The 16,769-nt window shown below is 45.4% G+C and overlaps 1 protein-coding gene across 3 annotated transcripts in view; it reads right to left on the reverse strand.

Moving 5' to 3' along the window:
* Positions 1-16,769, reverse strand: part of nup58 (nucleoporin 58) — an 80,868-nt gene that overhangs the window by 13,926 nt on the left and 50,173 nt on the right. For all 3 annotated transcript variants that reach the window (XM_038817705.1, XM_038817706.1, XM_038817707.1), the window contains exons 13-14: positions 15,855-16,053; positions 12,502-12,600 (exon numbers count right to left, since the gene is read on the reverse strand). In XM_038817705.1, the coding sequence (XP_038673633.1) occupies positions 12,502-12,600; positions 15,855-16,053 (298 nt within the window). The remainder of the gene's footprint in view (positions 1-12,501; positions 12,601-15,854; positions 16,054-16,769) is intronic.

The raw sequence follows: 16,769 nt of genomic DNA on the forward strand, positions 1-16,769 counted from the left end.
AATTAGGCCATTCAGCCCATCAAATCCACTCTGCCATTCAATCACAGCAGATATGTTTCTCATTCCAATTATCCTGCCTTCTCCCCATAACCCTGATCCCATAATCAAGAACCTATCTATCTCCGTCTTAAAGACAATAAGTGATTTGGCCTCCACAGCCTTCTGTGGCAAAGCGTTCCACAGAATCACCACTCTCTGGCTGAAGAAATTCCTCCTCATCTCAGTTTTAAAGGATCGTCCCTTCAGTCTGAGGCTCTGCTCTCGGGTTCTAGGTTTTCCTACTTGTGGAAACATCCTTGCCACGTCCACTCTATCTCAGCATCCGGCAGGACTCCATAGGATCCGCCCCCTCATCCTTCTAAACTCCAACAAGTACAGATCGAGAATCCTCAACCACTCCTCACATGACAAGCTCTGCATTCCAGGGATCATACCCACGAACCTCCTCTATACCCTTTCCAAGGCCAGCACATCCTTCCAGCAAAGAGTAGAAATGCAGTTGCTACTCGAGATTCCATTGTTAGGAGAGCAGGCAGGTATTTCTATAACTGCATCATGGGTCCTGCAAGCTGTATTGCTCCCCCTGGTGCCAGGGTATAGGACATCATATCACAAAGATGGTTCAGAATATTCTGCAGGAGAGAAAAGTGGGCCAGAAGTTATGGTATATGTTGGTACCAATGCAGAGAGGACAGGTATTGAGCCCTGGGGGTTAGACTTTCAGGAACTAAGGAGCAAGTTTAAAAAGTAGGACTTTGAAGGCAGTAATGTTGAGTTACTCCCAGTGTCACATATTAGAGAGTAGGTATAGGAAGATGGGCTGGATAAATATGACATTTGAGGGTAGGTACAGGATAAAGGGTTAAAGAAGAATGCGCTGGCCTTGAGAGGGGATCCAGAGGAGGCTCTTCATATAAGGAGTGGTGAGGATTCTGGGCCTTTACTCAATGAGTTCAGAAGGATATGGGGTGGGGGAATTTCATTGAAACTTACAGGATACGGAGAGACCTCGAGTGGACATGGAGAAGTGGACTGGCAGGAGAGACTAGAACCCAAGGGCATCAGACGGAAGGGGCAATCCCTTAAAACTGAGATGAGGAGGAGGAATTTCTTCAGCCAGAGGATGGTGATCTGTGGAACTCATTGCTGCAGAATGTTGCGATGGCCAAGTCACTGAGTACCCTTAAGACAGAGATAGATAGGTTCTTGATTAATAAGGGAATCAGGGGTTCCAGGAAGATGGCAGGAGAATGGGAATGAAAAATATAGCAGCCATGATCGAATGGCGAAGTGGACTCAATGGGCCAAATGGCCTAATTCTGCTTCTGCATCTTATGGCTTTAGATTCTTGGGGCATTGGGACCAGTTCTGGGGCAGGAAGCATCTAGTCAAAGGGATGGGTTGCACCTCAGCAGGACAGAAACCGATGTAATCACTACTGTGATTGGGGTGGGTTTCAAACTAAATTGGAAGGGGAAGGCCATCAGCATAGTAGGAAAGAGGATTAGGATGCATGAGGAGCAAGAGTGTTGGATAATATTAGAGAAGGAAGTTGTGACATATTAAATAGGAGCAGATTAAGGAGGACTACAAGGGACGCAAAGATAGGTTTACAATGCACAATGCACATATATATAAATGCACAATGTATGAATGAATAGGGTTGGTAAGAAATGTTACATCTCACACGGGTCTTACGGGGTAGGGATGATCCACTATCCCGTGGAGCTTGCAGAATAGGGGCTTCCCCGATAAGGTGGCGGTGGATCCTTAAGAAGGTTCATGTGTCTTCATATAAATAGAGTCAGCCAGTCAGGCACCAACTACAAAAGATCTAGTAGGGAACTACTGGAGCTGTACATAATAGTTAATGTATTAAATAAAATAAATTGAATGTTTTTTCTACAACTCCGTATGGACTCTTCTTTGCCCTTCACAAAAGTTTTTTTTTCTTTTTAAATTCTTTTTCCAAGGGGCGTCGCCAATACCCTGCACATCTTTGGGTTGTGGGGGTGAGACCCATGCAGACTTTACAAAAGTAAACCACAAGCACAAATAGCCATGTAAGAATACTATTGGCAATAATGGAAACAAGGTGTCAAAGTAGTGAGGACTGAGTGCTTAATTTTCAATGATAGAGTGCTCAGTAAATAGGGAAGTGGGATGGCAGTCTGATTAGGGAAGGGGAAAGACAGAATCTGATTAGATTAATGAAGCAAGAAAAGTATGATCAGCCTCGAAATAATATGACAAAGAGAAAAGCAAATCGAGGAAATCACTGATGTGCAACTGTTTAAAATTTCATTTACGGAACGAGGGCATTGCTGGCTGGGCCAGCATTTATTGCCCATCTCTAGTTGCCGTTGAGGTGGTGAGCTGCCTCCCTGACCCGCTACAGTCTTACGGTATAGATTAACCCATAGTGTTGTTAGGAAGGGGTTCCAGGGTTTTGACCCAGCAACAGTGAAGGAACGGCGATATATATCCAAGTCAGGATGGTGAGGGATTTGGAGGAGAACCTTCAAGCGGTGGTGTTCCCAGGTATCAGTTGTCTTGTTCTTCTAGTTGGTAGCGATTGTGGGTTTGGAAGGTGCTGCCTAAGGAGCCTTCCTGCAGTGTATCTTGCAGATGGCATTCACTGCTACCAGTGCTCGTCAGTCATGGGGGGATTGAATGTTTGTGGAAAGAGTACCTGTAAAGGCACTTCCTGCTGATTCCTTTATTTCCCATTTCTTGTGCTTATCATTTTTAATCCATGGATGTTTAATGGACATATATACCCTTAAGTCGAGCGTGGAAGTAAGGAACTCAAAAGTTGCATAATTGTAAGTGTGCTATTGGAGATACAGTCTTTTGAACAGCAGAACTCAGACTTTTTGGCACTGGAGAGATTTAGTTTAGTTGGCTGGTGGCCAATAAATTGGCAAAAGGCCATATGCTGGCTGGCAACAGGCGGTGATTAGGTCATGCCCATGTGGGATGGTTTTCAAAGGATGCAGCATGCAGGAAATGACAGTCGGATCCTGGATGCTGAGAGGAGCAGTTGTGATTGTCTGTCTCTCTAGATATATTGTCTATCTGCTGCTTTTCTGAATCTGCAGACACATTTTGGTGACCTGAATGAATCTACAGTCCTATCCCAGTAACCTGCTCATATTTGGATACGAAGGGCCAATCCACCCAGCCTGCACATCTTAAGACTGTGGGAAGAAACTGGAGCATCCGGAAGAAACCCACCCAGACATGGGGGAGAAAGTGCAAACTCCACACAGTCACCCAAGGCTGGAACCGAACCCGGGTCCTGGTGCTGTGAGGCAGCTGTGCTAACCACTGAGCCAACCACTGCAAAGAGTATCCAGGGAGAGGGGATCTTGTGGGGGTTATGCAAATGGAGCTTTGAAGCTGGCAGGGCAAATTCAGAGAGTAGTTAGCAAAGCACATGGGTTCTTACGCTTCTTAAATAGAGATCCAAGTATAAAAGCAGGAATGCATATTGAATCTTCACAAAACTCTGGTTAGACGACAACTAGAGTGTTGCGTGAAATTTGAGTCACCACATTTTAGGAAGTATGTGAGGGTGCAGCAGAGATCTACCAGAATCATTGCAGGGATGAGGGGTTTTAGCTACAAGGTTAAGTTGGAGAATCTGGGGTTGTTCTCCTTGGAGTAAAGGACGTTGAAGGGAGATTTGACAAGAGGTGTACAAGATTATCAGAGGTTTAGATGAGGCAGACAAAGAACATCTATTTCCCATTAGCCAATGGTGCAAAGACCAGGGAGCAAAGATTGAAAATTTTTTTTGGGGGGAAATATGGCAGGGTTGGGGGGTAAAAGAGAGAGGGGGGGGGGGGGGGGGGGGGGAAGGGGGGGGGGGTATTGTTTACGCAGCGATACGGACCTAGAACACGCTGTCTATAGGTTGGAGACAATCTATAATTTCAAAAGGTAATTGAATGGACACTTGAGATGGGTAGAATTTCAGAAACAAAGGAAGAATAAACAGGTCTCTTTCCAAATGGTAGGCAGTGACTAGTGGAATATCGCAGAGATTAGTGCTAGGACCTCAAGTTAGTCACAATTAATAATGATTTATAGATGAGGGAACTAAATGTAATATCTCCAAATTTGAAATGAAATGAATGAAAATCGCTTATTGTCACGAGTAGACTTCAATGAAGTTACTGTGAAAAGCCCCTAGTCGCCACATTCCGGCACCTGTTCGGGGAGGCTGGTACGGGAAATTTGCAGATGACACAAAGCTGGGTGGAAGCTTGAGCTACGAGGAGGATGCAGAGATGCTTCTGTCTTATTTGGAAGGTTAATGAGTAGGCAAATGCATGGCAGATGCAGTATAACGTAGATAAATGTGAGGTTATCCTCTTGGGTAGCAAAACAGGAAAGCAGATTATCTGAATGGCTATAAAATAAAAATGGGGAAATGCACAATGAGCCCTGGGTGTCCATGTATACCAGTTACTGACACTAAGAATGCAGGGGTAGCAGCTGGTAAAGAAGGCAAATGTTATGTTGGCTTTCAAAGCGCGAAGATTAGACTACAGGAGCAGGGATGTCTTGCTGCAATTATACAGAACCTTGGTAAAACAGCGAGAATACGGTGTGGGGCTTTGGTCTCTTTATGTAAGGAAGGATGTTCTTGCCATACGGGGAGTGCAGCAAAGGTTTACCAGACTAATTCCTGGAATGGCAGGATTGATGTTTGAGGAGAGATTCTGTCAGTTAGGATTACATTTGTTGACTTCCGGTGGCGGCGATGCGGAGCTAAGCCACACGTTCGGCAGCTCCCGCTTTTTTCGGACTCTTTTAAGAGCCCGCAACGGCGCTGTTTTAACTTTTCCCCGGGGGGAAACACAGCCAGTGTGCCCAGCGGCTGGTGGATAAACTGGACTCGCAGTGGAGCGGTCCAAAAGTCGGCTTTACAGCAGAGGAAGGAGAGAGGCAGAAAAAGCAAGATGCCGACGGGTGGGGAAGCAGCAGCAGCGTGGCAGCAGTGGGCGCGGGAGCAGCAGGAGCTGCTTCAGCGCTCCTTCAAGGAGCTCAAAGCTGAGATCTTGGAGCCGTTTAAGGCCTCGCTGGACAAGCTGGTGGCGACTCAGACGGCCCGGGCCGTGGAGATTCGGGGGCTGCAGCAAAAGGCTTCGGACAATGAGGATGAGGTTTTGGGCCTGGCAGTGAAAGTGGAGTCGCACGAGGCGCTGCACAAGAAATGGCTGGCGAGGATGGAGGAGATGGAGAACTGCTCCCGCCGGAAGAATCTGCGGATTTTGGGCCTCTCGGAGGGGCTGGAAGGCTCGGATTTGGGGGCCTATGTGGTCCTAATGTTGAACTCGCTGATGGGTGCGGGGTCGTTTTGTGGTCCCCTGGAGCTGGAGGGCACCCACTGAGTGCTGCAGCGGAAGCCGAGGCCGAACAAGCCGCCCAGGGTAGTACTGGTCCGTTTTCACCACTTGGTCGACCGGGAGTGCGTGTTGAGATGGGCGAAGGAGAGGAGCAGCAGGTGGGAGAACACGGACGTTAGGATTTATCAGGACTGGAGCGCGGAGGTGACGAAGAGAAGGGCTGGCTTCAATCGAGCAAAGGGAGTGCTTCATAGGAAGGGGGTGAAATTTGGCCTTCTACAGCCGGCTCGCCTCTGGGGCACTTACAAGGACTGCCAGCTCTATTTTGACTCTCCGGTGGAGGCCTGGGCTTTTGTCTAGGCAGAGAACTTGGACTCGAACTGAGGACTGGGGAAAAATGTACTTTGTTTGGAGGCTTTGCCCTCCTGGGTATCCTGTCGTTTATATTGGCTGTGTTTGCTGATTGATGTTGCCTGTTCGTTTTCGCTATTTTGGTTTTTTCGGGGTTGTTTTCTGGGCTGTTGTTTATTTACTGTGGTGTTTTTTTTTTGTTTTATCCACTGGTGGGTTGGGGAGTAGTTTGGGGTCCCGATGGGTCATGTGTCCGTCTTTTTCCCGCGTACTGGGTTGAGGGGCGGAGCTCGGGTTGGAAGCGCGGGCTTTCTTCCCGCGCCGGAGGAAGTGGGGGCGGGGCTGGCGCTGGTAGGGAGGGATTGGTGGCTGTGTTGCATCGTGGTGGGGGCGGTCGTGGCTATGGCGGCAGTAGCCGGGGTCAGCAGAAGTCAGCTGACTCACGGAAGCACAATGTTAGGGGTAACGCAGCTAGGGGGGCCCTAGCTTGGGGGTGAGAGGAAGAAGGGGGGGGGGTTACCGGGTTGTTGCTGCAGGGACTGTGAGGGAATGGATGGTGAAGGGGGGGGGGGGGGGGGGGGGGGGGTTGGGAGGGGGGTCTGCTGCCAAGGGGAGCGGGTTTGGGGGGTTCCCTGGGCGCGTAGCGGGTTGGGGAAGAGCTATGGCTGATCGGTGTAGGGGGAGGGCGATGGCCCCCCGGGTTCGGCTGGTCACATGGAACGTGAGGGGGCTGAATGGTCCGGTGAAGCGATCCCGGGTCTTGGCTCACTTGAGGGGGTTGGGAGCGGATGTGGCTATGCTCCAGTAGACGCACCTCAGGGTTATGGATCAGGTGAGGCTAAGAAAAAGTTGGGTGGGACAGGTGTTTCACTCGGGGCTCGATGCGAAGAACCGTGGGGTGGCAATTTTGGTCGGTAAGAGCCTGTCGTTTGTTGCGTCCAAAGTGGTGGCGAATAGTGCAGGTAGATATGTGATGGTGAGTGGGAGACTTCAGGGGGAGCGGGTGGTCTTGGTTAATGTTTATGCTCCCAACTGGGACGATGCGGGCTTCATGCGGCGAATGCTGGGCCTGATCCCGGACCTGGAGACAGGGGGATTGATCCTGGGTAGGGACTTTAACACGGTGCTGGATCCGGCTCTAGATCACTCGAAGTCTAGGACGGGCAGGAGGCCGGCAGCGGCCTCGGTGCTGAGGGGGTTCATGGATCAGATGGTGGGGGGGGGGGGGGGGGGGGGGGGGGGTGGACCCTTGGAGGTTTTTGGAGCCGGGGGTTAGGGAGTTCTCCTTTTTCTCCCATATTCACAAGGCGCACTCCCGGATTGAATTTTTTGTGCTTAGCAGGGCGCTAATCCCGAGAGTAGTGGGGGCGGAGTATTCGGCGATAGCCATTTCCGATCATGCCCCACATTTAGTGGATCTGGAGCTGGGGGAGGGGAAGGATCAGCGCCCGCTGTTGAGGCTGGATGTGGGGCTTTTGGCAGAGGAGGAAGTGCGCGGGCGGATCCGTAGGGGCATAGAGGGGTATCTAGAAACCAATAATAACGGGGAGTTGGGGTGGTTTGGGAAGTGCTAAAGGCAGTAGTCAGAGGGGAGCTGATATCTATTCGGATGCACAGGGAGAGGGGGGGGAGGGGGCCGAGAGGGAGATGCTGGTGGAGGAAATGGTACGAGTGGATAGGAGGTATGCAGACACCCCGGAGGAGGGGCTTTTGAGGAAGCGGCGCAATCTCCAAGCGGAATTTGACATTTTAACCACCCGGAAGGCGGAGGCGCAGTGGAGGAGGGCGCAGGGGGCGGTATATGTACGGGGAGAAGGCAAGTCGGATGTTGGCTCACCAGCTCCGGAAGCGGGAGGCAACTCGAGAAATTGGGGGGCCACGGATGCAGGAGGGAACTTGGTGCGGGGTGGCAAGGACATCAATGGGGTGTTCAGATCCTTTTACGAGAGGCTGTACCGGGCGGTGCCCCCCCCAGGGAAGCAGGTCGGATGGACCGCTTTTTGGATAGGCTGGAGTTGCCAAGAGTAGGGGACGAGCGGGTGGAGGGTTTGGGGGCCCCAATAGAGTTGGAGGAGCTGGTGGAGGCGTTGGGAAGTATGCAGACAGGGAAAGCACCGGGGCCTGACGGGTTCCCGGCGGAATTTTACAAGAAATTTTCAGATTTGCTGGGTCCTCTGCTTGTGAGGACCCTGAATGAGGCTAGGGAGCGGGGCGTTCTGCCCCCAACGATGTCCAAGGCAATTATTTCTTTGCTCCTGAAGCGGGACAAGGACCCCCTTCAGTGTGGGTCTTCCAGGCCGATCTCGCTCCTTAATGTAGATGTCAAGTTGTTGGCAAAGGTGCTGTCCAGGAGGGTGGAGGATGTGGTCCCGACGGTGATTCATGAGGATCAAACGGGGGTTGTAAAGGGGAGACAACTGAATGCCAACGTGCGGAGGCTCCTTAATGTCATGATGATGGCGCCGACGGCTGGGGAGTCAGAAAGAGTGGTGTCCATGGATGCGGAGAAAGCTTTTGATAGGGTGGAGTGGAGTTACCTGTGGGAGGTGTTGCGGAGGTTTGGGTTTGGTGAGGGGTTCATAAGTTGTGTGAGGTTGCTGTACAGCTCCCCGGTGGCGAGTGTGGTGACGAATGGGAGGTCGTCGGCGGACTTTCGGCTTTCCAGGGGGACCTTGTCTCCCCTGCTCTTCGCGTTAGCGATTGAGCCCCTGGCCATGGCGCTGAGGGACTTGAAGAGTTGGAGGGGGTTTGTGCTCAGGTTTTCACTGTACGCCGATGATCTGCTGTTGTATGCCGCGGATCCGGCTGAGGGGATGCCAGAGGTGAAGATACTTGAGGAGTTTGGGGACTTTTTGGGCTATAAGCTCAATGTGGGGAAAAGTGAGCTGTTTGTCCTGCACCCGGGGGATCAGGAGAGGGAGATAGGTGAACTCCCATTGAAGAGGGCTGAGAGGAGCTTTAGGTATCTTGGGGTCCAGGTGGCTAGGACCTGGGGGGGGGGCATGCATAGGCTTAACGTTTCAAGGCTGGTGGGGCAGATGGAGGAGGAGTTTAGGAGGTGGGACGCGCTACCGCTTTCGTTGGCGGGCAGGGTCCAGTCGATTAAGATGACGGTGCTCCCGAGGTTTTTGTTTCTTTTCCAGTGCCTCCCCATATTGATCCCAAAGGCTTTTTTCAGAAGGGTGAATAAGTCGATTCAGGGGTTCGTGTGGGCGCGGAAGGCCCCGAGAGTAAGGAGGGTATTTTTGGAGCGAAGAAAGGAGGTAGGGGGCCTGGCGCTGCCCAACCTGTGTGGATATTATTGGGCGGCGAACGTGGCAATGATTCGCAGGTGTGTGACGGAAGGGGAGGGTGACGCATGGAAGAGATTGGAGGTGGCGTCCTGTGCGGGTACGAGTCTGGAGGCTTTGGTGACGGCCCCACGTCCACTCCCCCCGGCAAAGTACTCTACGTGTCCGGTGGTGGTTGCGTCCCTTAAAATCTGGGGACAGTGGAGGCGGCATAGGGGGGGAAGTGAAGGCCTCAGTTTGGGCCCCGATACGGGGTAATCACCGTTTTGCGCCGGGGAGAACGGGTGGGGGATTTGGGAGTTGGCACAGGGCAGGCATCAGACAGTTTGGGGACCTCTTCCTGGATGGGATGTTCGCGACTCTGGAGGAGCTGGTGGGGAAGTGGAACCTTCCCCCTGGGAACGCTTTTAGATATATGCACATCAGGGCATTTGTTAAGAGGCAGGTGCCGGAGTTTCCGCGGATACCGCCAAGGGGGGTGCACGATAGGGTGCTTTCGGGGACGTGGGTCGGTGAAGGAAAGATCTTGGCTATTTACCAGCTGATGCAGGAGGAGGAGGAGGCCTCAGTAGAAGAGCTCAAAGCAAAGTGGGAGGAAGAGCTAGGGGAAGAGATTGAAGATGGAACGTGGTCGGACGCCCTGGAGAGGGTGAATTCCTCCTCCTCTTGCGCACGGCTCAGCCTAATTCAGCTGAAGGTGCTGCATAGGGCTCACATGACAGGTGCAAGGATGAGCCGGGAAAACAGGTGAGGGAGGTGTTCAGGAGGCCCGGCGAACCACACCCATATGTTCTGGGCTTGTCCGGCCTTGGAGAGGTTTTGGAAGGGGGTGGCGGGGACTTTTTCGGAAGTGGTCGGGTCTAGGGTCAAGCCGGGCTGGGGGCTCGCGATCTTTGGGGTAGCTTCGGAGCGGGAGTGCAGCAGGCGTTCTGGCCTTTGCGTCTCTAGTAGCCCGGCGCAGGATTCTGTTGCAGTGGAGGGATACGCGGCCCCCCAGTTCGGAGGCCTGGATCAATGACATGGCTGGGTTCATCAAGTTGGAGAGGATGAAGTTTTCCCTGAGGGGGTCGGTACAGGGGTTCTTTCGGCGGTGGCAGCCCTTTCTCGACTTCCTGGCGAAGGGGTAGAGAGTGGTCGGTCTCAGCAGCAACTTGGGGGGGTTTGGGGATGGTTGGGGGTTTGTTTTTGCTATGTTGTTATTTTCTTCTTTCTTGTATTGCTGTTGTTTTTTTGTTAATATTTATTTTGGGGGGGGTGAGTTCTTTTCTTGTGTTGGTGTGGAAACACACCTTGTTTGTTTTAAATTGTGGGGAGAAAATTCGTTATTAAAAAAAAAAAGGATTATATTTGTTGGAGTTTAGAAGAATTGGATGGTGGTGGTTGGGCAAAGGGTGGGGGGATCTCATAGAAACATTACAGGATTAGACAGGGTAGATGCAGGAAAAGTGTTCCTGATGGAGGGGAGTCCAGAACAAGGGTGTCACAATCTAAGAACACAAGGTTTGCATTTAGGACTGAGAGGACGAGAAATTCCTTCACCCAGTGGGTGGCAAGCCTGTGGAATTCTCTACCACAGAAAGCAGTCAAGGCCCAAACCATGCATGTTTTCAAGAAAGAGTTAGATAAAGCTTTTGGGGTCAAAGAGATCAAAGGACATTTAGAGGGAGGAAAGAGACAAGAAGGGGAAGAGGCTGCTGAGTTGGATGATCATCCATGATTATAATGAATGGCAGAGCAGGCCCAAAGGGACGAATGGTCTACTCCTGCTCCTCTTTTCTATATTTCACACGGGATGATATACCTCTGAAAACAGAAATGACCCAAAGGAAATACCATTGGCTGGTACAAATCAAGTGAAAGCCCTCAGCATGTTAAATGGTTCAAAAACCAATAAATCTCCAGCAATAGTTGGTGTCTATTCCTGAAGGCTATAGAGATTAGATTGAAGGCTGGAGAGATTAGATTGTTGATTTTTGTGGCATTGATAATCATTGTAAAAGGACATGGAGGGGTACTGGTTAATCGGAACAGGGTTTACATGATGCCCATGTTTTAAAAATGGCACCACAGGTCCAGGCTATTAGATATCCATTGGTCTTACTTCAATCTGGTGTAAAATAATGAAGCCAATCAAAAGTAGTAACGGCATAATTGTCTATACAATAATAACTTGGCATGAAACTGTCAACTTGTATTCAGAACTGGAGGATCTGTGAGAAAGAGACATCCTAAGATGGACATGGATATACAGGTCATGATTATACGGTCAAAAATGCAGTAACAATTGAGGATAGTAGCAGACTTCAGGAGGTCGATGACGAACTGTTGAAATAGATTAAATTAAACGTAGACATGTGCAAAATAATTGATTTTGGCAGGAAGAATGAGGAGGCGCAATACGAATTAAAATTGTATATTCTAAACAGGGTGCAGGAACAGAGACCCAAAGTTCACAGCCAAAGTTGAGATGGCTGTTAAAAGACACAAGGCATCGTTGGCCTGTAAATTAGACATAAAATGCAAACTCAAGGAAGTTATGCTGAACCTTTATAAAATGTTGGTTAGGCCCTGGTTGAAGCACTCAAACCAATTCTGGGCATCACACTTTAGGAAGGATGTCAAACTTTAGACAGAGTGGAGATGACATTTACCAGAATGCAGCCAGGGATGAAATACTTTAATTATGTGGAGAGACTAAAGGTGGCAGTTTTCCTTAGAGAAGGCAAGGCTTCAAGGGGAGATTTAATAGAGGCGTTCAAAATTATGAAAATGAAGAAACAAAAATAAATAGCAGACTCATCATCAACTGATGTTAAACTGGTTTTTGCTCTGTTCAAATACTGACAGACTTGTATATATCTATTGTTTTCTGTTTTTACTTCAATTTGCCTTTTCAGCTTTGATATTGTATATTTGTGACTATATTGGATAGTTGTGATTATAATATTGTTGAGACGGCTTCAGGAAAGGACAGCAAATAAGATGGAGAAGAACAAGATATAAAGTTTGCAACTGCCCTAGAGTCAGAAATCAGTTTTAAATGGCTAAAAAGCCAATTCCACCATATATGTGATTTCTTAAATAAATTCCACATCTGTCCAAAATACTTGTTAAAAATATTTAAAATTATATGACGTTTAAGTAATGAAATCAAATTTGTAATGGGTATAGAAGTGATCAAGTAATTTCTAAATTTCCCTCATAATGGAGGGCAAAGAAAAAGGGAAAATCCCTAAAAGAAAGTTTATTAAAAATTGAGTAGACACGTTGCTCTCAAATATGGACAGTTAACAACTAAATATGGACAGTTAACTACAAAGCGTAAGACAATGATAGTTCTCAGACATATACACATTAGAGAGGCGATAACTATTCATTCTTCGAAAGGAAACTGCATTTCGGATCTATTTTGTAGTCACGGAATTATCAATGCATATGAAAACCAACATTTACTAAATATTAAACTGGAAAATTAGACAGTAAAAAAGGTTTTAAAATGGTACCTCCAAGGGTTGAAGAACCTAAGCCACTTGACTGCAAGCCTGCTCCAATACCCGAGACAAACGGTGTTCCAAAATTAACTCCCAGAGCTGGTTGCGGTCCTATTATAGAAAGATCAGAAAATTTGCCTTACTCTTAGAAATAGTTTTTTTGACTATATAAAACTCTCCAATTTTTTATGTCTGCTATTTGTAAACAATGGAAAAGTACATCAATCAGACTTAAAATATTATAAAAATGATTAGTTTAAAACTGGACCAAAGATTGTTAACCTAATAAAATGTTAAAAATAGATTGATCCATATTCATGCTATTTAAATTTTAACTCAACTCTTTGTCTACGCCAATTCATCTACCTTAATGGTACGCAAACTGAATCATATAAAACCCTATCAAAACTATTCTACCAACAATTTTCTCCCTGCTTTTTCATGAGTACTGTAGTATATATAATATGGTCAGCATAAGCTAATGGTGTGTTCCAAATGTTACTTTTTAAAAAAGCTTAGATCCAGTGACAAAACCCCAATAGATAGATTTTACATGCATTGCACTTATTTGTGAATGAATTTAGTAATACTTCTTACATGAACAAAATACATAAAGAAGCAAGACAATAAGATCTTTCACGGCTCAATTTATTGTTTAGTTTTGAAACATCTCAATTACATGGCAATATAACAATGCAATTTTCATTTTTTTTAAACCATAATTGCTATACTCTTGATTTTAGTGCACTACAGTTTGAAATTAGGCAAACTTTTATAAACTGAGGGAATAAATCATCCATGTTCTCAAGGCAGTTACAAACGAGAAGTGAATTTCTTTGCGTGCGCAGTTTGAAAAGGCACCACTGAATTTACACTCCAAATGTAGATTTAAACATATCCAGACTTTCACAGTTCAACCACACTACTTATTTTGCCCTGCTTAAAAGGTAGAACATAATATTGCTTTTGTATTCTGATAATCTAGAAGACTTTTAAGTGTCAAAGAGAGAATTTGGTGTAGAGAACTAGAAAATAGTAAATTAAGCCAAAAGAAAAGCCAGGAAACATAAGCGAATTATGGATCAAATCCTTAATCAAAGAGACAGAATCATTTTATGTGCCTATTTAGGCTTAATTTTAAAACTTTTGACTATTCTTAAACAATTTCATATTATATATAAAATATATTTTTTAATAGCTGCGGCTATCAATAAATATTTCAGTTTAAAATTAACATATACAGCAAATCATTTTTGAATATTCAAATAAGGAATACTAGTATCTACCTTTTTAGGTACTGCTGGTACGCTAATTGTAAGATGGTTCAAGTTGAAGAGATCTAAGCAAATTTGATCTTCAACATCATTCAATAATTCAGCCTCCATATTAGGTCAAGTAAACTGACACTGTCTCTTTTTATCATATAAAGATTTCAATGAACAACGAAAAGAGCCAAACGCACAAATGATTTTAACATAACAGTTTTACAGATATTGCAGTACTGTATAATATATAATTTACAAAGACTGATTTCATAATCAAACCAGTATCATTATCTAGTGTTATACGGAAGGCAACTGTGGCACTGCGTGTTTGTATATAAAAGAAATAGTATCGCATAGTGCGTTTGTAACATTACAATACCAGGCAGAAGTGGATTTTTTTGGCCATTAAGACATCTTACTTTTCAGTAGAACAACAATTTTGTTACTGCTTCATCAGAAAGCAAAGTTATAAAAATTGTATTTACGGATTAAAATTTAGCACATATTAAGTGCATGAACTTACCTGCGCATTATTTTAGCAGCTTCATTTTGTAAATACTATACCAAGTTAAATTAACTTAAATGTTTATATTGCTGTTACAGCAATGATTACTTTTCACATTTGATTAAAGAACCTTGATTTTGATTTATCACACATACTAACCAGCCAGTTTTACTGGTGGGGGGGACTGGGGAGCTAACAAGTTAATAAATATTTAAATCTGTACAAAACTGAAAGATTGTGGTTGAAATTGCCAATTTCAGTTACTTGCATTTTAAACGCTGCTCTGGAATATGTTAAACAAGGCAGAATCTTATTGGTGCAAGTATATGAAAATGCAGCATGTTAATACTGGTTAATTACTCCTTTACCTCCTTTCTTTTGTAAACATAATTTACTTTCTGCTGTATCTAATTACTTATTTTAAAAAAGACCAACATGGTAATACTATTGTAGAACCAGCCTGGTATAAACTTTTGTTACACCTTCACACAAGATAGACATATAGTATTTTTATTCACTGTATTTTCCTAAAATTATATCCCTGAAACTTCAATTTAAAGAAAAAATGCCAGTTTAATTTTGTACCTCTGGCACCTGTTTCAGTTTGGAATAGCACCTGCAATGGGAATCTGCTACCTTTATTGAGGAGTATTTCACTCAAACATAATCAAGGCCATTTAAAAATTCCCTGTCAACCCATTGCGCCACTGATGGGCATAGGATCTGCCATGGCCTGTGACAGGTTTTCCATGCTGTGGGGTGGGTTGCAGTTAGGTTGGAATGAGCTACTCCTCAAATGATATCCTTATGGAAAAAAGTGTCTAGCCTTTGCAGGTCACCTTTCACCTCCAATCAGGAATATACCACGTGGGAACCTAAGCCCAAATCTATCTCTTGCAGAGTACATTGTTATACCAATATATTATACAACACTCTTTGAATAAATGAAGGGAAAAAATACCTCATTGTATAAATATAATGGATATGGTATGTAATATTGTCCTTCAGTAGTATCAGGCCTATGGGTTAATTAAAGCAAAAATCAAACCCAAAACAACTTGGAGCTCAAGATGCCCAAAATTCACCCATTAGCTATCCTTTAGGTCGATATTTTGATCAAGTTTTTTTGAACAAAAACAATAAATATTTGAAATTTTCTGAAATTAGTCAGAATTTGGCAACTCAACAATTCAACACTCAAAAGCCTCACTGGTCACTTCAAACTAAATTCTTAGTCATGTTTACAGTATAAAAAGTCACTTCACATTTTCTAAATTACTGTAGTAATGATCTTCGAAACATCAATTTAAGAGATTAAGTACTTTGTAGCTTTAAGATTATTGCTTTGTATACTCTGCATAATCAATTAGCAATTTTATATGCAGGTATGAATATTTAATTTTATCTCAATCATTTTATTTAAATACAAAAGTAGTACAAAGTCTTAGTTGCTTTCTAATACAGCAGTAAGACCACGGAGATGTATCCAGGAAGACGAGAAAGAAAGAGCAATACTTGTTCACTATATGGTATGACCCATTGTAACCAGATATTTGTCTCAACACTATTCATCTATAACTTGAAGACATTCAGACCTGTAGCAGGCTGTTGCTGCTGTGATAATGTTGCAGCCATGGCAACTGCCGCTGCATTTGGTATGCTGAAGGGAGTTGGCCCAGTTGTGACACGTGGAGCGTTTTGCCATTTCTTAGTTTCAGCACGCCTTGCTTCAAAGACATCAGTAGCATCTCCAAGGAATGTTTTCCGATAGCCAAGATACTGTTCTCTTAGAATCTGAAGAAAAATAAGTTTCACCACTGCATAACTCCAAACGATATTACAAGTAAAAGAGGCTTACTTTGCGTTGAAGCTAATAGAATGAAAGCAATAGATCGCTTATTACAGTGCTAACAAATAAAGTATATTACAACACCTGATCATTCTTAAATATATCTATTCCATCAGTGAAGACAACTACATTATGACATCAATTAACTGGTTTCTGAACAGTATTTCACTACAAAATAACAGAAACTGGGAATTTAGTGCGCAAAGGAAGAAACGACCAACCACACTGCATCACCATTCATATCATGACTCGTTAAACCTCCGTGGCATTGAACATGTTTGGATAAGACAAGGGCAACGTACAGGTCAAGATGAGTTATTTGGAGAAAAAAAAACTAGAGTAAGAGGAAAGAGGTTAGGAGAGAGATGAGAGAGGAAGAATGAGAAATAACGGGTGAGGGAGGAAAGGGAAGATGCAAAGGAACAAATAGAGGGTAAAAGATGAAATGAGAGAGGTGGAAAGCAGCAAGTGAGGGACTTGGTAGGGACATGGTTTGCAAAAAAATAATTAAATTAATTTATGGGATGTGGCTGTCATTAGGTAGGCTAGCATTTATTGCCCATCCCTAGTTGCTCTTCAGAAGATGGTGGCGAACTGCCTTCTTGAACCTCAACAGTCCCAGAGTTGTAGGTACACCCAGACCGCTGTTAGGGAGGGAGCT

Source organism: Scyliorhinus canicula, chromosome 14, assembly GCF_902713615.1.
Source record: "Scyliorhinus canicula chromosome 14, sScyCan1.1, whole genome shotgun sequence".
NCBI classification, from domain to species: Eukaryota; Metazoa; Chordata; class Chondrichthyes; order Carcharhiniformes; family Scyliorhinidae; genus Scyliorhinus; species Scyliorhinus canicula.